Genomic DNA, 22,854 nt, shown 5'->3' on the forward strand with positions numbered 1-22,854 from the left:
CCTTTCTGGGCTTCCAGTATAGTATAAATCATGTTTAACTGGGCTGTAGAGCTAGCACTGAATACCTTGAAGCAAACCCGTAAATCAGAAAGTGAAAACTGGGTGTTATTGTCCACAAAATACAAAATGGAGTGCCTTATGTTCCCCAAATTACTCTTTTATTGAGCCATATTGCAATGATGATGACTATTTTTGAATGGGGCACTAACATATATTTTTTCCTCGGGCACCTAGTGGTCACGCTGCCCTATGTAATTCCGTCAGTGGAAGTGCAGAAGCAGGCAAGAGCCTGTTCTCCTGCATCCCTGTAAATCCAGGCAAACTTCATTTGCTGGAGCAGAATTAATCCACTCTGTACTTACGCCGGTTCAACTCTAGTCATGGTCTGGTCTCTTATCTATAATAAAGGCTACTGCTCTGTAATAGCTTGTGGAGAAGTAGAACAGAGGAACACAAATTCTTAATAGTAGGGTTTTTGCTTGACGGACAAAACCTCAAATCAGAAAAACATAAGGCTGATGAAAGACTTTGCTCATGTCTTTCTAAAACCTTCGCAGCATCTGTGCTGGGCAAAAAAAAGGGAAACTGGTTTGCAGGCACAGTTTTCCAATAGCAGGAGAAGTCCAGGGGCACTTCAATGCTGGATTTTGCTCTTCCATCATATTCTATTAACATCTCAGAGCAAAGGTGCCTGTTTCCTGAACAGATAAAGCTGTGCTGCCAACTGCAGGGTTTGTGGCTTGGCAAATCCCACCCTGGCTGCCAGCTGCCCTAATGAAACTAATGGGAGGTTCATCTGCAATGTGGAGAGTCCTGTGTTCGGAGAGGTTTTGCCTTTGAATGTTGACTTTAAAGTGGCAAACCGCAGCAGGCTGGGTTTAGATGGCTCTTAGGCTTTATTAAGTGCTTTTTGGTTGACTATACTGGGTGATCACTCCTGTCTTGTCCTTACTGCATGATCCCGTGTATGCCACCTTGGCATTGGGAGAAGTCCCAGCTTTCCAAAGGAAGGACGTGCTGCCAACCAGCCTTGCCAGTGCCACCCCTCTCTCACAGGCGGTGCCATACAGGAGTCTGTGGCACATCTGCTGATAGGCCATAAAAACATAACAGCGGCAAGCCCAGGCATCCCTGAATTTAAATATTTTGGATATAAAATCAAAGGGCCTTTATGGGTTGCTCGATGTTCGAAACGCGAGTGTCAGCCCAGCTGCACCGCAGCCCTGCTCCTTGTTAAGCGCTTCACAAAGTGCTTCATGATCCATGTCAGAGCACCCGGACCCACGCCATCCAGGTGCTTTCTGGGATATTCTGTAATCCAAATGACCATCTGACCAAACTGGCTTAAATGTTGTACATCCCATCGTTAACCATTATAGAGATCAGCAAGGGAAATGCAGAACGTTTTCCACCCAGGCTTGCAATGTTGCATCAAACTTTTTTTTAGGATTGACTTGCAGCCAGACTGGCGTGTTCTGCTCCTGAATAAAACAGAGAGGTGAGTACTGGGAGGCCCCATTGTCCACCCTAGCCACGTCCAGAATGGCCACTGCAGTCTTTGATTTTCCCAATCTGAAGTCCTGTAGCTGGAAGAGTGTTGCCAGGCACTGAAAGATCTTACTGCAAATAGAGAGGGAGCTTCTCAGAAATGATGCTAAAAGGGAGCAGTTGCAGAGAAAGGCAACAGTATCTGGGACCACCTGGAAGGTGGAAAAAATACACCATAGTCTGATGGATGAGATTAGGAAGACCTCACTTTTCACCCTCTTTTTAAAGTCTTCATTCCTTAATCTGTGTCTCCAGATTTCCTTCAATTGGCATCCCAGACTGAGCACTGCTAGATAGAAAAACTCTTTGGGGATGTGTGGTGTGGAGTCTTGAAGGTCTCCGTCAGTGTTGGTTTGTGTGACAGGGTACAACATGCATGCTTACAACGACCATTGCTGGCTGATATGGCCAGGTGGGTCCTGAGACCTGCCACTGCTGTAATGGCAGTGTTAAAGGAGACAACATATTTGGCTATTCTGAGAAAATGGTTAAGGAGATCAGAAGACCGTGAAGGATTATTGTGATCAGGAGAGCTGTGTTGATCTGGACTAGAGACACAAGCCTCTCCCACCCACTCCCCATGATCAGCGTTACTCCTCTTTGGGTGTCTTTCGGTATCTCCCGCTACAGCTCTCCCACACCTTTCTGTGGAGTATTGTATTCTCCTGGCCCAGGCCATGAGCCTTGGTCTCCTGGGCTCCTGTGTGGGCCCTGTAGAGACACCGCAATGCTGGACACACCTTGGCACAGCCAATATTGTGTTTCGTAGAAAACTGAATGGTTTGGACAGAACCGGTTTGGGAAATTGCCGTCAGGACATAACAATTAGGACCCTTCCCTCAGACCTGAAGGACTGATGCTCAGATGCCCGGGTTGAATTGGGCAGGGCAGGCAGCTGTGCCTGGCTGGTCCTGTTCCGACTTAACACCCCAACTACTGAGCTGTTGTGGTAAACACCGAACCCCCCCAGTTTTGCTTTAAAACAGGACGGGGGAAAAGGTGGATGCTGCCTGTTTTCATGAAGGGGCAGAGTTTTCCTAACAGCACGGTGCTGATATTACTGCAGGCAAGGACAGGGGCTTTTGTTTCCAAGTTGGCTCCAGCACTCAGATCCCTGAAGATTTTAAACATCCCTAACTATGTCTAAACAAAATTTGCCTAAATATAATCCTTCCTTTGTCATCCTGACTTCATCTACGCATGCAGCTTTAGTGGTGTGACTTTTCTCCTGGCTATGGCAGCAAAAATGTTACCTGTGTACTTGGACAGAGAAATGTTTGGAAACGTGTTGATTAATGCAGAGTAGTTGAAACATCTGCGGTACTTTTTCCCTTGTGTGCGGCGCATTAGTGGATCAAGAAAATAAAGAAAATGAGAAAGCATTCAGAGTTATCAAGCAATGGGTGACCATCTACATGAGCTGCAACATTTCTCACACCAGTCTCATGACATGGATTTCCTTGCTGCAGTCCTTTCTCCCAATACATTTTCTGTGCTGAGTGGATAATGTTTCCAGATGGTGACAGGAGGGCATTTTTTCACCATAAACCAATATGCATTTAGTTTCAGGCCACCTTATGTTTTTACAAGACGCAGTTTTTCTTTTCAGAAAACTATTTGAGAGTGAAATTGAATAAGGGTGTTTTAATAGTACACGAAGTATGTGGGTGGCTTTGCTTGCTGTGTTTTAGGAGATGCTGCACCTTCAATTTAACAGACAATGCTACGCTTCACTAGACCATTATATTACTCCACTATTCCTAACATAGCAGTCATATCGAAATTGTATTGCTACATTATACAAGTATGGTTAATTAAACCCAGATATCAGCCCAAGCTCATACAATAGCTGCGTGGGGGTAAAGGAGAAGCAATGAGTTAGGGGAAAAAATATATATTCTAGAGAAAAAGAAAACGAAAAAGAGAGGGAGGGAATGGGGACAATTAGAGACAGAGCACCGATGGCAGGAGAGCAATTGGATGGCGACCGCCAGTGCTGCAGCCTGACCTGTGCTCTGTGCCCGGCAGCCATGATGAGTAATTAGGGGGCCTACTAATTTTTTTGCAACATTGTTAGAGGAAAAGACATACCTTACCACATGGAACTAAAGAGGGATAGCACAAATGAAGCATAACTGACAGTTTTTAAGATAGATGTTCAACAAAGGTTTACATAATGTCCCTGAAGTGCTAGGCATAATAGGGCTGTGGGTTTAACATGTCTGGAGTAAAAAATATGTATATCCTCTGCACTATCCTTCCTTCCTGCTCCAGCTGGCTTTTAATGCACTGTTGAAAACAATCAAGTACAAACAGTTGTGCTTGAAAGAAAAGCTGATATTCAGACTGCAATTACGTGGGACTACAAAAATTACGTGTTGGGTCTTTGATCATATTCCAGGAAGGCATAAGAAACTACAGCAGTAGTACGTCTTGCTGTTGAGCAGGGCACCCTCGAACACGTGAAGGTCAAAGCAATGCGGGAATCCTCCGCGGACCTTTGCAGAAAATCAGAGCCCCGGTGTGTCGCTTCATGTGGAGTAGCCTGCTGTCAGTCACTGCACTGTTATCATTTGAGTTTTCTTTCTATCTGGCTCATTTAAGACCAGTACCTGAGCTTCAGGGAATAGCTGGTGCTTTTAAGTGGTAGTTAAAAAAAAACACTTTTCTTTGTACTCTTTTTATTGGTGCCTGTTGACCATAAACCTACAAGGGAGAGTTCGCTCTGTCACCAGTCTGTCCTTTAATACCCCATTCATAGAACGGCTTATTTCTATTGAAAACCAATACAAAGAAATCCCAAAGACACAGTTGATTTTTTTGGGTAAAAAAGCATTAGTATACTGAAGTGCTCCATGAAAGGACTAACAATGGCTGAATTATAAGACTGAGTGAGCGTAGCTGTGATGCCAGCGGTTAGTATTAAAGTGCATTTATTCATGGCAAACACTGACAAATTAAACCTAGCTGTAGGTTGGTGGGCTTTCATCTACTGCAAAAGGCTTGTTATTGTTTACGTAAATGTGGCATTAATCCTTGAACTTATACCTTTGGAGTATTAGTTTAATGTATGTTGAACTAATAAGACTGAAGAGGTGAGTTTAAGAAGGAACATGTCGCTGCACAAACTGCGTGGTTTGCTGCAGAGTGGGTGCTGGGCATCGGCTGGGATCAGGTGTGGATGTGCATAGAGCAGGCTGTGGAAGCGGGAGCCGTCATGCCTAGCGTGGCCTTGGCCGTGGGCCATGCTGCTCCCTGTCCTGCAGGGTCCCCTTGTCCCAGCAGTCTAGCTGAGGTCCCTCTTGGTAGGTCCTGTTGCACAGGTGTAGCAAAGAAACTGGGAAGAAACTAATTTTTACACAGGGGGAGTGTATTCTGGGACCTGGTTGCCCCCAAAGTAGACCATATTCAATGCCTGCCTTTGGGTTTCAGACAATATGGCAAAAATGGGCAGTTAAAGAGCAGCTTTGTCTGAATGGCCAAAACCTGTGCAAGACATTGCTAAGCACGTTGGAGAGACTCTCATGGGATAATTTCACCTTTTATCAAAAACACTGCTGCCTTCAATTGACTGGGTTTTTTTTTATTCATTAATTACCTTCCAGAGGAGGACACATTAGCATACTTTTTCTCACTGGCTGTGGTTCTTGGGAGTCGTGTAAACAACTGGTTTAGATCTCATTTTTAATTATCTTTAAAATGTGAATATGGGACTACCTTCTTTTTGTTGATCATGAAGTGCTCCCCACCAAATTGTTGGTGACATTAGCCACTAACAGACTAATCTCTTTTTCTTGATAGTATTGAATATACTTTTACTAGGCAGAGTTTCAGAAATTCTCTCGCAACTCTCCATGCTGCAAAGGCTTCTGGATAAATTAAGAAACTTCACACACATATGATGCTCCGCAGTATATAAACAAAATAAGGTTCTTCCACAATAATACCATCAACCTTTATTAAACAGAAATTCCAACATTTACATGTACCTAATCCTGGGTTATTCAATACGTGTCTATATTCTGTCAAAGCAGGTACAATTTAAATGTAAGTCTTGTGATAAATCCTTTATGGTTTTCTCAGTTTCACCCAGAGTATGATGACCTCAGATGGAAATATCCTGAATTCTGGGATAAGTGCCATATAGATAGAGCCTTATAGAGAGTCTCACACTCAAATCTCAACTTACCCAACAGTGACACTGATTAAGTTCAGATCTGAATTTAATTTTAATTGTTTGGGGCACTCCCTAAAAATTATTTTCTGCATTGTTTATATTGGAGTAGCATTTTTTATACACTTCAGTTTCACTTTTTTCCCCCTTATTTCTTTCCTTTTCTCCAGGAGCAAAAAAATTCAAAAGTATAATTGATTGTGGTGCATTTCTTTATATACCTGTCCAGTGTGGTTTTTGACTAGGCTATACTGATTGGTGAACTACTTGAAATCAAGCAGTCAGCAGTTCTGTCGTGCTCCCCCCAAGTCCTGAAGTTGTTTCTATTCCCTTTGTGAAAATGGCTATATCAGCAGAGAGTACAAAAGGAATCAAATTATACTTCATCTTATTACAAAACCACCTGGAAGTCAGTGGAAACATCCCACTCCTCTTTGCCTTCCAGGTCTTTGATCCACTTGAAAAGCCTCATCCACTGTCAGGAGGGCTTACCTCCCTGCTAACTCAGCACTACAAGAAAGTATACTTAAACTGAAGGTTAGTCTCGAAGATGCCCAACAGAGCTTTTCCCCTGTGTGTCATCTTCTTCCCAATGCTTGATTTGGGTCTTCTAGACACAGACTCAATATTGCCAAATCCAAGTATGGAGAATCCAAGAGGCAACCTCCTTTTTCCTTTCTCCTCTCTCTACAAAAAAACCCCAGGCGTTACTTTGAACCTGCAAGATTTACTTTAATCGCAGATGAGACTTGCCATCCAGAGGGACCTTGACAGGCTTGAGAGGTGGGCCTGTGCGAACCTTATAAAGTTCAATCAGGCCAAGCGCAAGGTCCTGCACCTGGGTCATGGCAATCCCAGGCACAAATACAGGTTGGGCGGAGAATGGCTTGAGAGCAGCCCTGAGGAGAAGGACTTGGGGGTGTTGGTGGACAAGAAGCTCAACATGAGCCGGCAATGCGCACTTGCAGCCCAGAAAGACAACCACATCCTGGGCTGCATCAAAAGAAGTATGGCCAGCAGGTTGAGCGAGGTGATTCTGCCCCTCTACTCTGCTCTGGTGAGACCCCACCTGGAGTACTGAGTCCAGCTCTAGGACCCCCAACATAAGAAGGACATGGACCTGTTGGAGCAAGTCCATCAGAGGGCCACGAAGATAATCAGAGGGCTGGAGCACCTCTCCTATGAAGACAGGGTGAGAGGGGTGGGTTGCTCAGCCTGGAGAAGAGAAGGCTAAAGGGGGGATCTACAGGAAGGATGCGGAGGGACTCTTTATCAGGGACTGTAATGATAGGAAAAGGGGTATCCACCTCAAACTGAAAGAGGGTAGATTTAGATTAGATATCAGGAAGAAATTCTTTATTGTGAGGGTGGTGAGGCACTGGAACAGATTGCCCAGGGAAGCTGTGGACGCCCCATCCCTGGAAGTGTTCAAGGCCAGGCTGGATGGGGCTTTGAGCAGCCTGGTCTAGTGGGAGGTGTCCCTGCCCATGGCAGGGGGTTGGAACTAGATCATCTTTAAGGTCCCTTCCAACCCGAACAATTCTGTGATTCCGATTCTGTGATTCTGTGATTTTTTCTGTTATTCCATGACTGGATCTCAAAGAGAGCTCACTATTGAGAGGATTGGTATTGCTGCTATCTCCAACAGGCCATGTTGCTTGTGGGACCTAGGGGCTTGGGCTTATTAACAGCCCATCACTGGCAGCCCATTAACTTCACGAGCAGAGTGGCTGCAAACAGCACCCGACCTAATTCTTTCCGATTCCTTCCCGCCCAGCCTCTCCAGCATGCCTGCCTCCTGGGGCAACTGGGAATGGTGGGAGTGCAACAGAGAGGGGGGAGTTCTGTGGGTCTATTCGCTGGCCTTCAGGATCCACCCCGCTATGAAGACTCTCTTGCTCACGTAGGCAGAGGCACACGCGCGCGCACGTGCACGTGGAGGCTGCCGCACTGTGACCGTACAAACCCCCTTTCAGAGCCCTTGCTCGTCCCTTTAATATTTGAGAGCTATTTGGCACTCAGCAGAGAGAAGAGGAGCCGAGCTTCTCGTTATGTAACTCCTATTAGAAGCTGGCGTTTGATACAGCGTAAGTCGCGTTTCTCATCATGAGAAATAAAGTGCGTTTCTCACTTCCCTGTATCCAAATGCTAGCCTTTGATGTCTGTACTTGGCCCTCGCTTCAGCTAAAATCTCTTGTGGCATGTACTTCATAGCCGTGTGAAATAACAGCGTGTTCTTCGCCCTGCCAGTTAAGGAGATGCCAAATGATGTCAAGTTGAGGTTGGAAGTGCTTTTCTGCTCTACGACCAGACAGCTGTGCTCTGGAAGCTTATTATTGCCTTTTCGGGATCTCCAAACCCAGTTGCAATGAGATTACTCCGTTCCCATTTCTTCTCCTGCCTTTCTCGTAAACTTACACCTCCCTGCTCACTTGCTGTTGCTGCAGCGCAACAGAAGGATTAACGGAAGCTCATCTTCCCTTTTGGCCTTGATGCCTTAGTGCATTTCAAAATAAAATAAGGCTGTGATAAATTGCGCCCTGAAGAAACCTGAAGCTTAGAAGGAGGCTTTAAGTTTTAGGGAAAAATTAAAGTGTCCAAAGCGACAGGCAAACTGAAGATAATTTGAAAGCTTGTAACTCCCTTCACCTCTGTGAAGCTGAGATTCTCTCCCGGACCCATCCCTGTCCCTCGTCTATGTTCTTAAAGAAAATCTCTGACAACTATTATTCTCTCTGTTATTACAACACTATGTTCTGTACTTTAAGCTTTACAGGGTGGGAGAAATGCCTAGCGTGACCTTCAGTCTTTGGTATCCTTCTTTCTTTATCTTTTAGAAATACTTCCCCAAATACAGACTTTATTTTTGCTTTTTATTTCATGTGGTGTTGAAGCCAGTCCTGTGATTTCATGTATTTTTAAGTTGGTAGATTGAACTGCAGGTGATAAAGGCTCTACTTTATCCTGTAAACCAAACTGCCTTTATTAATCCCCTGGGCTTATCACGAGGCTCCAGACTTTTTACTTCCTCTCTCCTAAAAGTGAGCTTCAGAGCAGTAGCTAATTGATAGTGGGAAATGTCTGTTTGTCCGCTTGCCCGGGTACAACGCGGATGCGGTCGGGAGGAAGGGGCTTCTGGGGAGGAGAGGGCAACTGGGTCTTCCTCCCCACGCAATGCTCAGGGGTTTCTGTGATGCGGACGCCTGTCCTGCGTGAACCGAACTGAGACCATCCATTCATCTCCTAGAGGCCAACGAGCAGCCATTACGTACGCTAATGGCTTTTAGTCATTACTGTTGTGGGCTGAAGTTGAACCCTTTATGGGCTTTGTGTCTGGGGATAATAGATGAGCGTGGCAACCGTTTCCAGCTTACCCAATTTAAAGATTTTGCTATATCAGCATGTGCTTGCTTTTTACAAATCTGCTCAGTTGAGCTTCTGTATACCAAAACCCACTTTCATTTACGTCTCTGTGAAGAGCCATGAAAAGATATAATTTTGAATAACTATTATCAATATTGCAAAGGATGTAAAATGATGTGCACTAGGGGAAGTTTATTTCCTTGTTTGGAGTTGAAGGATGTAATTTTGCACTATAAAAAGGCAATATTAATTTAAGATGCAACTGTATTGGGTATCAGATGTGCTTAATTTTAAGTTTTAATAAGTATGAACTAATCAAAACTCAAATATTTGTTCATAAGGAAAAGACTTCCAATGCTTCTGTTTGCAGGTGCCAAATTACAAACATCTTAAATGGTCTGGGTTTTAGAGTTTTTTTATTACCTAACCTTTGAAGATCAGCATTGAGATATACTGAAACTGAGGCTTTTTAAAAACAGTTCTGACACATACCTGAATGTGCTCAAAAAGTAAGGCTTTCTTTTGAGAGAGCAGGAGTTGATTTATCCCTTCCTTGCAAAACAAAACTATTTGTGAGATAATTTCTAGTCTCTACAGCTAAAAAAGTTTTTCACAACAGAAGGCTCTTTTTTTTTTTTCAAGCTTTATAAGCTTTTTGCCTATAGAAGAGATTATTTTTATGACTTGCACACACAGAGGTCTTTATGACCTACACAAGTGGGTTATGATATGGGGCTTGGTGCCACCAAGAATAAACCGATGCAACTTGCCGTGGGATGTAGTTGAAGCCGTGTATTTAGCAACATTCAAAGCAGGGTTGCAAGTTTATGAGAAAGCTTGCAAGATCGATCCAGAATTTGTGTGATATCTGCCAAAACAGAAGATCTACAGGGGACTCCGCTTTTGTGTTGAACAGTAAGCATCCTAAGACTTCAAGGAATGTACCAAACTAGTTATTACGAGGACTGAAGTATTCCAAAATGTAGTAATGCATCTTGTGTGTTTTGCAGAATATACTAGTATCGGGCATAAAATAACAATAAATTAGCTACAAATTCCTATGCAGTGTCTAATACATTAGGTGGAATCTGCTTTGTCAGTTACTTTAAATACCTCCAGCATCAGAAAAATAAATCTTAAGCTGAGGGATGGAAGTAGCCTGCGGGTGCATGTTCTGCGCTGCTCTCATGAGAAGAGGCGAGCCACCAAGCCAGGCACAGCAACTCCTCTCTCTCTAAAGATTTTAGGACTCTACTAAAGATTTTTGAATGGAAGAATGGATATTTTAATGGTGGTATTGGGTGTACAAAAAAGACGAGTGCATGCAATTGCCAAATACGCTTTGAAGTCAAGTAGGCAACAACACACAACCACAGTGAGGACCATAGCATTTTGTAATCTCTAGGAGTTGGTGATGTTTGGGCATAGAAATCTGGAAGGAAACCCCATCTGGGATTCCTTCCACCTCTGAATAGGTAAAATGAATATAAACATTCATAGAATATAACGTGTAGTGGGTTGTAAAAAACAGGTGAATGTCAGAGGACTGAAATTCTGGAAGAAATAAGAAAAATACAGATGTGGCAAAATCTGTTAGTGAAAAACAAGTGAATGCTAATATACAAAGACCACGAAGAGACGGCAGTGGTCAGGTCTTTGTAGCTCTGAGTATCTGAAGAGGTAAGAAAGGAAAAGTTTGTAGCAAAGTATTACAGGTTTTTTTGGAGAAACTGAAAATCTTGTCCACCCCTTCCAATTCTGTCTGGAGGTCTAATAGAAGATACTATCTCTCAATACAAACCTTGTCTTTCATGGAAAGATTTACGTGCCTCTGTGACATGAAATCCATTAAGCAGATCTAATTAGACATCTATGCCAGAATGTCCCCCGAATTAATGAAATACATGCCAGTCGAAAGGAAATCTCAGAGGAGCACCTAAATGGGAACAATGCCCAATAAGTTATCTTTGGTTTCCTGCTTTCCCTCTGATAATGAAAATGTTCAGGCAGCCAGAATTAATAACACCATGAATGGCAAATAACGAGTCCCAGAACACTGGAAGTAAAAAAAAGGCAAGTTGGACTTGTGGCCCTTTGGCAAAGTAACTGAAGGAGTCAAACTGAGCATCTCAACCAAAATGACTGAAGCCTAATGCCACCTGGTACATAAATATCATGCTTCCTATTTGCATATAGCTTTCTTTTTAAATGATTTTTTTTTCAGTTTCTTAGTATTCAAGGTTATAACATGTCAAACATAACTAATGTGGCAATTTAATCAGGAGTTGCATTGCGTCTCATTTAAGGCTGAGTTATTTCTCCATCTATGAGATACATACAGATAGATAGATAGATGTATAGCTTTTTATAGACGCCGTCCTCCTACGCCATATAGGAAATGAATGTCAAAGCAGACAATAAAGCCAGACATCACTTCCTCTTGAAATCACAAAAGGAGGGACAGGCAGGAAAAAAAGCGGGCAGCACTAGAGAGAGGAGAATAACCCGAAAGGCTCCCCAAGAATAGCGTGATGAAGAATAGAAGAAGCATGAGAGAGCCTCCCCTCCCTTTCCTGCACACACAAACCCTTCCGCATTAGGGTCCCTGCAGCTGGGGAGAGTCCCAGCCCCAGGACCTGTCGCCCACCTGCCACCCCATCCCGATCTAGAACCTGCCTCTCCACACCCGGGTGGGTGCCCTGGGAGGACGGGGTTGGGGCCGCCTTGCTCACTTCCACCTGCTCCAGAGCTGGGTTGGGGTGTGTGAGCCCTGGGGAACCCGAAGCGGGGGTTCCTACTGCCCCGAGGGGCTCAGTGCCGTGGGTGACAGCCTCCATGTAGACAAGCAGATGGTTTGCAGGGCTGGCTCCAGGTTACGAGAACCCCCAGCTTTGCATCGCACAGTCGGTCGGGCTCCCAGCTACGGCCAGCGCCACGCTGTGTGGGACCGCGAACATCATTTATTTGACATCTCCTGTTTTCAGTTTTATCTTTCCTGCCTTTGGCGAGAGCGGAGTTTCTGCCAGATTTTGTAACAACACAGAACAAAACTTCTATTGCCTTGATTATTTTTTAATTCCCGTGAAAAGAAGCCTCATCTGCTTTAGCGGCAGCAAATAAGTGGCACATTTTAATGGCTTTATTCCCTCATAATATTTGTCCTAGATAAGGCCTGGTTGCTAATTACTCTGGCCTTGGTCCTTCCTTCCTCATTCCTGTTGAAACATACCCCCTAACATAGCTTTACTCAGCACACAGAAAAGAAGCAGTGTCAGGCTTTCTAGCTCTTCCATTGCTTTTGACTGACAGCTTAAATTAAAATCCTGTACTTTGCTGACTTTCATTAAAAAGCAAGAATAATTAGTGTTTGGGTGGAGGGGAGGAGGAAAAAAATATCAGCCTCCAAACACAAACTTGCCAACACTTTGAGCAAGAAGTTGTGACATACACAGTGTAAATAGCATCGCCCCTTCTTCATACCTGTAGCTGGAGCGGCAGAGATTACGACACAGACAAAACCACGCCGTGGCCCACCAGCTGCCCGCTCGTTCCCAGTTTGCACTGCCCCTGACAACCAGGAGTAAGATGTCTTTTGGATAAGCAAAACAGCTGAGCCTGGGGAATATTAATCTTTAGGGACTCACGCCACGTAATTTTATTTTATTATAGGAGGGAGGAGAGAGGGGAGAAGAACACCATACTTTGCAATTTTCTACATAACTCTGTGCATGGGGATGTGTGTACGTGTGTATCAGATGTGTGCTTTTTCTGTATAGTTCTCAACCCCATAGAGTGCTGGCTTTCCCTGACCCCCTAGAAGCCTCCAGAAGCAGTTAGATATAAGATCGCGCAGCAGGAACTGTCCCTAGTCAAGGTCTTTTCTTTGAGAAAATTATTTTTCTGCCTAAAATATTCAAAAGGGGCAAAATTGCTTCACGCTATCAAAGATAATCTATAAAGCAAAATGCCTAGCATGCACTATTGGTTGCAATGTGCAAGGCTACATATACATTTCTGTTGTTAAACCGGGGGATTAATTTAGGCTTGGCGCGTAATGAATCAAGGAGATTTATAAATAATTGCCTTGGAGATAAGTCACAGAAAATCCTACATCTGCTTCTTTGTTAGTGCTTCTGGAGTGTAGTCATTTTAGGAAAGACTGAAACAAGCTGATGTAGATTTATTTCCTCTCTCTTTAAATGATCTTGTGGCAGGCAGTTGCTGGGTTGCTGCAGAGCAGCACACAGAGGAATTAGGATTTGCATGCACTCCTGTCGTCTGCGGGACGTCCAGCCCCTACAATTCACAGTCAGAGTTTTCCCTGTATTACTGGGAGCTCTGAATCTGGTTTTGAAGGGGAACTCAGTCCTGACATTAGAGAATAACACATTCAACTCCTCCACCGGCCGCTCCCCGCCCCCAGCGCCGTGTAGCAGACGTCCTCTTGGCCCTTACACACGGTAAATGCACCCGCTGCAAGTTTTCGGTGTCCGATAAATATATTTATGGCATCTAACCGGGAGACGTGCAGGCTAACAGGCACAGGCTGGCCCCGCGTCTCGCCAGAGCCAAGGGAGTGAAGCTGGAGCAAAACCCCGGCTGGAGGGTGGAGAAGCGGCCGTAAATGCACCAAATTCTTTGTTCTCCCCCTGGGTGTGTTTTGACCCCTCTGCAGAGAGGCTCTCGTAAATCCCCAGCAGCAGCCCGAGAGCCGGCAGGGACCTTTTTAAACCTGCTCTTTGGAGATGTAGGAAGGACGAGGGTAAAACTACCAGAATAACAGAGCTACCAGAAACTGCTAATGTTTCTTCAGCCCAGCCTCTGCTTCCAGATGAGTTTAAGCTGTTTTCCTTTCTAGTTTTATTTCGTTATTTTTTTCTTGTTTCTCAGTCTTTCCAGAGATTACTTCGTCCTTTTTTTCATAAGCCGTCAATTCACGCTGTGATCTGAGGCACTGAGGAGGATCTGATGCCAAAATGCTAACAGATTTAAGGTATCAAAAGGCAAATCGCAGGAAATAACTCATTTGTTCAGGCATTCGGAGCAAACATTTATAAACTTCTTCAGAAATAATTCCCACTTCCCAAAGCCAAAAAAGTAAAAGGCAGCTTTTCTGGATGTATGGAGACGAGTATGGATAACTAAGAATAGGCTGGAGAACAGGAGAGGAAGAAGCAATCTGCTTTGAATTTTACAAGTTCTGCCTTATAAATTAAGTAAAGTAGGATGCGTTATGTCCAGGAAAAAGGACCTGGACAAAAAGGGATTATGAGGACTCTGGAAAAAAACGAGGGCCTTTCCTGACTTGCTGAGTTTACCCTAAAGTGAATGAAAAGTCAGAATCAGGAAATGGAAAGCTGAATACTTCGGACATAGTCTTCATCATAGTTCTCTTAGGAAACACTGGTTCTTCGCTCTGCTGGAAACGTGTGATGGGAGAGAGAAATGCTTAACTGAAAACTGGAAATCAACATGCTCTTTTCTTCCATAAAAAGTTGAAATTTTGATGAGGTTAAATCTAATTGCATGAACTGTATTCTATCAAAATAATTTGAAATAAGATGTTCCAACTTCTGTTTTGATCAGTTCAATTACATTGACTTAATGAAGTTATGCCTGATTTGCACAGATGCAAGTGAGAGCAGAACCACTCACGTTTTATCGTCTTAAACATACGCTTCTAGAACTGGGAAGGATGCAAGAGTGACTGTCACATTGATCAGTATACAAATGGGGGTAAACTTCAAGCACTCTTACACAAAAATAGCAAAAAAAAGCAAACCTAATGGACTTAACCTTGGTGCAAAAGTTGTTTATGGGCACACATTTTGGAATAAAAGTGGATGTAACTGAGAAAAGCTCAGTGATTTTATACTAAACCCAGCACATGGCTTATGCGCTATTTGTGAATGGCCTATGAGACTCAGACATGGCAGAAATGGACCTATATCTCACACAGCTGCAGCTCCCATCTGCTCCCGTGGTGTCCAGCCACTGCTGACTGGTTTAAGCTGTGATCTGCTGGTCAGGCGCACCTCGCACAGAGGTCCCAGGGAGAGAGGGACCCACTCGTGGGGTGTGAGATGTCCTTGGAGTCCCACCGCTTGTGTACCCCAGCTCCCCTTGGCTCTTGTCATCAGGAAGATACCCATTACATGGTCCTATATATTGGACACATAGAGACACATCAGCACAAAGGACTTGGCACCATGAATGAAGGAAGCTGAGACACCTGTACATTGGGTTAAGACACTGATTTATCTAGATCACCATAGGTCTATCTATTAACAGTCATATTTTACTGGAGGAGTAGTTTATTCTGGTTTAGCTGGACCCTAGAAAAAAATAACCAACCCCACCATCACAAAGTCACCACTCTCCTTGATGATACGGCACCAAAATAAGCTGCTTCGAAATGGCACTTAATGTATCCTGAAAACAATTTGGAATAACTATAGTTAAATCAATGCCAGTACTGATGAAGCATTATTCTCGTATGGTTGACAGGATTTAGGCCAATTTTTCATGTATTTCCAGCTTGTCTTTCCTTAGCATTTCTGGATTAGCACAGGGACACTCATTGCCAGGTGCAAAACAGGTAGACCCCACGCCTGCTCCTAACGTGCTTTGGGATTCTTCTTGTGCAACTTGTTCCGAGATACTTTAAATTCACCCAGCCGAATGCAAGCGTAGGATAAAGCCTTAATGTGATTTTGAGTATTGCTGGAATCCACTTTTGGCACAGATTATGGTAGTTATTTTAGCAGCGCAGAGGGACACAAAATGATAGTTTAGGGCAGAAAAATAATGAGGCTCTAATAGAGGTAGGCAGGGTATGAGTGTTTAAGCTGCAATCTGGCCAGGCAGCCAGAAGTCGAGTGGCATCTCTTTGGAGCAGAGACGATGGTTGATGTGTGGTTTGATTCTCCAGGCAGGGCTGCACGACGACCCCGGGAACAGGCTGCGGTGGGGATTTTCTGCTCATTCAGAGGCAGAAGTACCAGGTCCGGGATCACCAGCAATGCTTTGGGCAGCACCTTTGGTTTCATGTCAATGTTTCCCGTTCAAAGACCGCACCGCCTCAATGTACTTATGTTCTCAGATGTGATAGAGTCACGGTCCGATGTAGTATGGCTTCAGGCAGTGAAAGCTGTAACTGCTCTGCCTCTGAAGTGGAAAGTATGTATAATGCACATGGTATCAGTGACTAGTGTTTTATTCATTAAAGGCATCCTAGTTTTGTACCATTATGTCCTCAGCAGACCAGGCGGAACATATGCTTTGAATTGTGATCCAGAGGTTTAGTATACATTTCAGAAGGACTGATGTCATCTTCAACTGCACAGGGCATTAAAATATTTTACAATTGATGCACGGTATGAATAGCCATGTGTATGAAAATAATTCATACCCTAATTTAGGGGCACTTGTACTCTACTCCAACTCTAATTGAGAGTAGAATACAGTACTCGCCAAGTGTCAGAGGTCATGAACTGGCAGAGATTTTGCTTGTCAAGTTGCTGATCCTGGAAAAAACTTCACGGTGCTTCCCATTGCCTTCATAATTGGCTCTGCTGTCAGTGGCACTACTGGAGTGGACAATAGTAAGCATGTCTTCACAAAATCAGACTCACATATATTAAAAAAAAAACAGTCTACCTGGGTCTCACTTTCCTAGACTTTCTGCAAGACTGAGTCTGCAATACAAGTGGATGAAATAGAGATGGAAGACTGGAAACAGAACACAAATGAAATGGCACTGCTTCACAAATATCCTGTTTGCTCTCTCTTACTACTGCTAGCATTTCTATTTTGCCTATGATGACTGTAAAAACAAACAAATGGAACTGTTTGTGCTTTTCCTCTAAATTTTGGTACATCTTTCCTCATGGTTTCCATTTGCGTTCCAACCATATCGGAAGCACAGACTATCTTTTTATTTAACCTTTTTTATTTTTTTCCCAAGCCTTGCTGGCCAGTATTTGTATAGCATGTCGCTAGGCATACGTGCAATTTTATTTTACATTGAATATTTGAGTTTTAAGGTACTGTAGATATTATTATGATCAAATAGTAATGCCTGGTTCAGATCCCAGTCTTTTATGTCCCACCTGTGAAGCTGCTCCCTTGAGTAGTCCAGTCTATTTTGGTGAGACGAGTCCTGGTAGCAGAGCCAAACGCTGTTGCGCGAGTGTGATGGTCTGTCTGATTCAGAGGTTGCAAATCACCTTGTCACACTCCCACTGAGTCCCAAAGAGTATTGCTCCTGGCAGAACTCACGGCAAGTTGGTTCTGTGCATACAGGGAAGGAATTTCTGTGGACTGTTTCTCCAGGTGCTATTGTTTTCAGTTTGGGGAGAAAAGGGCTTTAATTGGGAGCTTTGTGTATCCACAATTCCTTTTTGTACTGCGCAAAGCTGCCCCTTACTGCAATCCACCAACACAGCCAATCTTAGATGCTTTTCCCAACACCTGGACATTTGAAGAAAACCTTTTCCTGACAGATCAGAAAGATATAAAAAGAATTGCATCTGTTTACTTTTAGTATGTCTTTAAGGCAAAGTGCTTCAAGTGGTACAGCAGGCTGTGGGAAGTCTCCTTCATTGGTTTTAATTAACATTACTTTGCTTGGTTAAAACTGCTGAGCATTGTGTTCCACCTAAACTGAAATAAACTGTCCTTAAGCCAAAAAACACATTTCCAAACAGGAATTAGCAAAAATTTTAAATGAAAGTTATGAAAATCTGTGTTAAATTTAAATGTTATAACTTGACTATGTAACAAAAGTCTGATGTCAGCTTTGTAGATGAGGGACTTGCCTGCCCGTGTACTTGTATTTAGGAATATTTTTATTTCTCCTGGTTGTTATTTACAACTTCCCTGACTCCCTTCTCCCCTCCTCTCGCCTGCCAGGGCTCTTCTGGCTGCTCTGCTGATGCTAGTGGCCTGTTCTCTCCCCACCCACTTATTCCAGTCCCCATTCCAGCTCTTGGTGGCTGAACAATGGCTCTTGGACATCATCTTTACATCGCCTCCTTGGAGGACAAAGTATAATTTTTCCTTTTACGATCCTAAAAATGTATGGAGCGATTTATGCGATGAACTTCTGCCAAACAATTGCTTTCAGAGCACCATTAGCGAGGGCCCCTGCTTTCAGCTTTTTAACATATGACCTCAGCACATCGAAATGGCCTTTTCAGACGTTGGAAGACTCAACAAGATGTGAAAAGAAGTCAAAGTGAAAGCCCAGGAGTGTGTCATAATAACACTTAACAACTGGCCTCGTTGCAGAGCTCCTCAGGAAAAGTACATTAAGACTGGAACGCCACACATCCTTGACATTTTATATTCTTATGTTACCTTAGTACCGAGGTGTTATTAACGCACCAAATCACTGGTTGTGTCTGAACAGGATCACAAGAGCTGCCTGTTAGAAAAATGTACAACTAAAATAGTTCTTCGGGAGGAAGCTGACCAGTCTATTTTGGGAAAATACTGTAATTCAAAGGAGACGAACATTAACTGAGTATTTTCTCTGGTATTTGCTAGCTGCTGACCTTTGTGAGGGACCAGCCCACCTAACTGAAGTGGCAGAGGCCCCCTCCATACAGTCAGGGGAGAGGAATAAGCACTTTCCAGAAGGTAGTTTGATTTCAGGCTCTTTTCAAGAGAAACTCAATCCATCTATCACTCTTCATTGCCTAAATATGGAGGCAAGGGTGGCTGTGCTTCTAATTTTGGGGCCTCAAGTAGGCTTCTGAAGTCAGGAGGGATGACTCTAAGCCCATATACATAACCGTACCTAGAACCCTCATGGCTTTTTCCCTTTTGAATGCTGAAGTTTTACGAATCCAGACATATATTACAATGACAATTCTATGCTAATATGTATAAATCTTTAGATAATAACCTAACTGAAGTGTCATTTATTCTGCGGCAATTTTAAATGAACTAGTCATAGTCTCCCAGGGTGATACAGTTGATAAAATGAGAATAGTTAAGTACTGCCCTTACAGACAGGGATGGGGCAGTGGTTGCACTAAGGAGAGCTCATACGGGCAAGGCAGGAGTTGCAGGCTGCTCTCTGGGTGAACAGGTGGAAAGGCCTGTATGGTGTTTTGCCAAAGCATGTGTATTTCTGCCTTTTTTCCTATTCTTTGTTCAGTTGTTTCTATGGGACAGGGCTCACTGTTCTCCATGCAACCAGCAGGGCAAGGTTCTTGTGAGACTCCTGAAAAGATCCTTTTGTTTGTGCAGCGAGGTGCCGGTGACTCTTTGGTCAGACCCAGAGTTTGGAGCTACTTCGGACTAACTTCTCTTGATAAGACATGAGATACCAAGTACATGAATGCAAGCTAATCATCATCGTGAAGGAGAATGTACATGGTCTTAGAAGCTTGGATCCCGCCACTGGGCAGCATTTGAGAGAAACGGACTTAGACAACCAGATGCTGTTGAGATCCTAAGGGGAGGAATGTGTGAAAAGGAAAAGTTAGAAGTTAAAGAAATGTGATCATATGATGGGAGCAAACCATAAGGCATGCAAACTAGCTAGAAATACCAACCCTTTTTCAGTTACCCATTGAAAAAAATATTGGAGAAACTTCCCCTTGCAGAGCAGAAGAGATAGCCACTGGAGAGATACTTGAAGGGTTACAGCTTGTGGAGTGAAGATTCAGTCTGCTGCTACAAGGTTCTTCAGTCATCCTAAAATTCGACTATCACCAGCAATGCTATGTTTAGGCGAATGAATGTAGAATTCAGCAAGAAATCTGTCAGCTGTATCCCTATCATAAAAACATGAAATGAAGCAGTAAAGCTGACAAGTTTCCACCAGTGGTTATCAACAATAGAGGAAATTATTTAGGCAAATGTAGAATTATGCAGATTATAGACGACTTCAGGCAAGGATGTGGAGAAAAGCCAGCATGATTTTCTTAGGTATCATTTCAACACGGATGAGTGAAAAAACACAGCAGGTAGGTGACACAGGGTTTGAATAGTTGGCTGCGTTTCTGAGGTGAAACTGGAAGTTTATGTTCTGTGGAAAATGACAGGTCACTTCCCACACAGATCACAGAGTCCTGTACGTACAAAGTGGGAGAAAGAGGAGCTAGTTTTCCCTCTTGGAAACTAGATAATGCATCAAGGGAGATATAAAATTAAAAACAAAAGAAGGAGCAATAAAGAAGCATGGCCAGCAGGTCGAGGAAGGTGATTCTGCCCCTCTACTCTGCTCTGCTGAGACCCCACCTGGAGTACTGCGTCCAGCTCTGGAGTCCTCAACACAAGAAGGACATGGACCTGTTGGAACAGGTCCAGCAGAGGGCCACAAAGATGATGAGAGGGCTGGAGCACCTCTCCTGTGAGGACAGGCTGAGAGAATTGGGCTGTTCGGCCTGGAGAAGAGAAGGCTCCGAGGAGACCTTATAGCAACCTTCCAGTACCTAAAGGGGGCCTACAGGAAGGACGCGGAGGGACTCTTTATCAGGGAGTGTAATGATAGGAAAAGGGGTAACCACCTCAAACTGAAAGAGGGTAGATTTAGATTGGATATCAGGAAGAAATTCTTTCCTGTGAGGGTGGTGAGGCACTGGAACAGGTTGCCCAGAGAAGCTGTGGATGCCCCATCCCTGGAAGTGTTCAAGGCCAGGCTGGATGGGGCTTTAAGCAGCCTGGTCTAGTGGGAGGTGTCCCTGCCCATGGCAGGGGGTTGGAACTAGATCATCTTTAAGGTCCCTTCCAACCTGAACCATTCGGTGATTCTGTGATTCTGTGTAAAGAGTTCAAACTGAGATTTTTTGCAAAGAAACTGGGTCAATGTAGTATAGAATGTCATATAAAGCAATAATCTTAGAGCTTGGAAACTGTGTTAATAGTTCAGGCAAGCAATAGAAACGCAACATTATCCCTGATGAAAAGATGCAATTATGGTATAAATGCCATTTCTGAAAACTAATAGGTTGGTTTCTAACACTGAAATACTAAGATCATCGATTTTTATTCAGCTTATGAAAGACAGAGAGGGCAAGAAGGGTGGGAAGGGGGTGGGGAGAGTCTACACAGTCTGCATAAAGCCGCTGCTTTATGTTGTATGAATATGGATAGCTCAAAACTTTGGGATCTTGAAAGCATGTGGATCAATATTAGTCAGCAGAGTCTTGGTAAAGCGTGTGGTGGTGGTAATCCTCAGCTCGCTCGCCACGTTAAAGCAGAGAGAAAAATCTGTTAGGTGCTGCTTGCATTTCTGTCTGTAATGGGTGGAAGGAAGACTGGCAGTGATGTAGGGCATCACAGCGGGAGACATGCTGCCTCATGAAGACAACACTAACATGTTATTAAAGTTTGAATCAAAGATGGATGAGAATATCATACCTCAGGAAGTAACTGCCTTCTAAAATCTTCTTATAATGGATAAAGATGTTCTACCCTAGTGGCTGGTGAGGAACCTCTGATACAGCCTTCAATGTGGGCGTACAGATGTGTGGCATGAAAGAACAAGTAATATGTATGCTTTGTTCCTCAGAGGAGTCAATACACAAAACTAAGGAAAACTACTAGTAAAATTAACTGCGAGAAAACCTTTTGCTATAAAAATGCAAAGAAAAGTTTTTAAAGGGGATTATATTGGATGAGCAGATATAGATTCTGTTATGGAGTGGGACACTATCGGCGCAATCCTGTTCCAGGGTTATGAGGAAGGCAGTAATTAGAAATGAAGAAGCAATATTATAACAAAGTGAGAAAAAGAATAGGAGATGGTGATCAATATAAGTAAAAAGTTACGAAGTGTAGAAAATTGATGAGGGAAGCTAAAGACATCAGGGAAAAATCAATGGTTAGCAGAGCTGGGGACAGTAAAGATTATTTAAGTATGTTAGGAAGAAAAGATATCCTAGCAACAGTATAAGGCATTACTTGATGGAGATGGCAAAATTGTTAATGATGCAAAAAAGAGAAATCATCAATACACATTTCTGTTCTGTATTTTTTCTGGAAAAAAGCAAGGTTACGTGTATGAATCAGGTGATGAAGGTAAAGTGCTTTCCAGCTCAGTGGTGACAAAAGAGGACATTATGCATCTATTAGGGCAGAGCAGATTTACAGAGTAATTTGTATGACTTGCTAAGCTGGCCTATTCATTAGGAGGCATTAGGAATGCCTCCTAATACAAAGAAACTATGTAAATGAAGGCAGTGAGAAGAGGACTCATCTTCATATAGGTGGGGTTCTAGGACATTATATTCTAGAAGATCTAGGAGGTCATAGTTACTAGACTGCAAGAGATTCAGGGAAGTATCAACTTACAGACTCCATCCTTACTTCTTACACTTATCCTGTTTGTATCTGCTTGAAGGTCCTTTTGCATTGCAAAAGCAGTGGGAAGTGGGCACGCTGTGAGGACCAGACTTGAGACGCACAGCCTTTGACAGCCTTACCTGGGTTGAGTCAGGCAGGTGGAGCTGGAAGTGGACTTGACTCTGGGTATGGGGGAGGTCCGCATGGCCACATGAGTATAGTTATGGGACCAGATTATACTGAGATGTTATGTGAAGATTAAGATGGGATAAAACTTTGAGATGGCATTTTCAGAAGCGCTCAGCTTTCGTCTTCTTTTGCTCCCATTTGGTTTTCATAGGAAGACCCATTTCAACACTGAATAGAATATATTTGATAATCCTCCCAGAAGCCTGCTCTGTACCAATGCTCTTGTGTTGATAACACTTAGAGAGCTGAAACAGTGGTAACAGAGATGAAATCTACTGGCA

The 22,854-nt window shown here is 43.5% G+C and overlaps 1 protein-coding gene across 2 annotated transcripts in view; it reads left to right on the forward strand.

Moving 5' to 3' along the window:
- The window catches only part of SH3RF3 (SH3 domain containing ring finger 3), a 251,446-nt gene that overhangs the window by 81,875 nt on the left and 146,717 nt on the right, over positions 1–22,854 (forward strand). Inside the window, exon 1 of one of the 2 annotated variants that reach the window (XM_074560620.1) lies at positions 19,970–20,064. The exons of the other annotated variant lie outside the window; for it this stretch is intronic. Coding sequence (XP_074416721.1) covers positions 19,996–20,064 — 69 coding nt within the window. The 5' untranslated portion in view covers positions 19,970–19,995. Of the gene's footprint in view, positions 1–19,969; positions 20,065–22,854 lie in introns of those variants that run through there. 2 annotated transcript variants of the gene reach the window in all.

Source organism: Larus michahellis, chromosome 1 (assembly GCF_964199755.1).
Source record: "Larus michahellis chromosome 1, bLarMic1.1, whole genome shotgun sequence".
NCBI classification, from domain to species: domain Eukaryota; kingdom Metazoa; phylum Chordata; class Aves; order Charadriiformes; family Laridae; genus Larus; species Larus michahellis.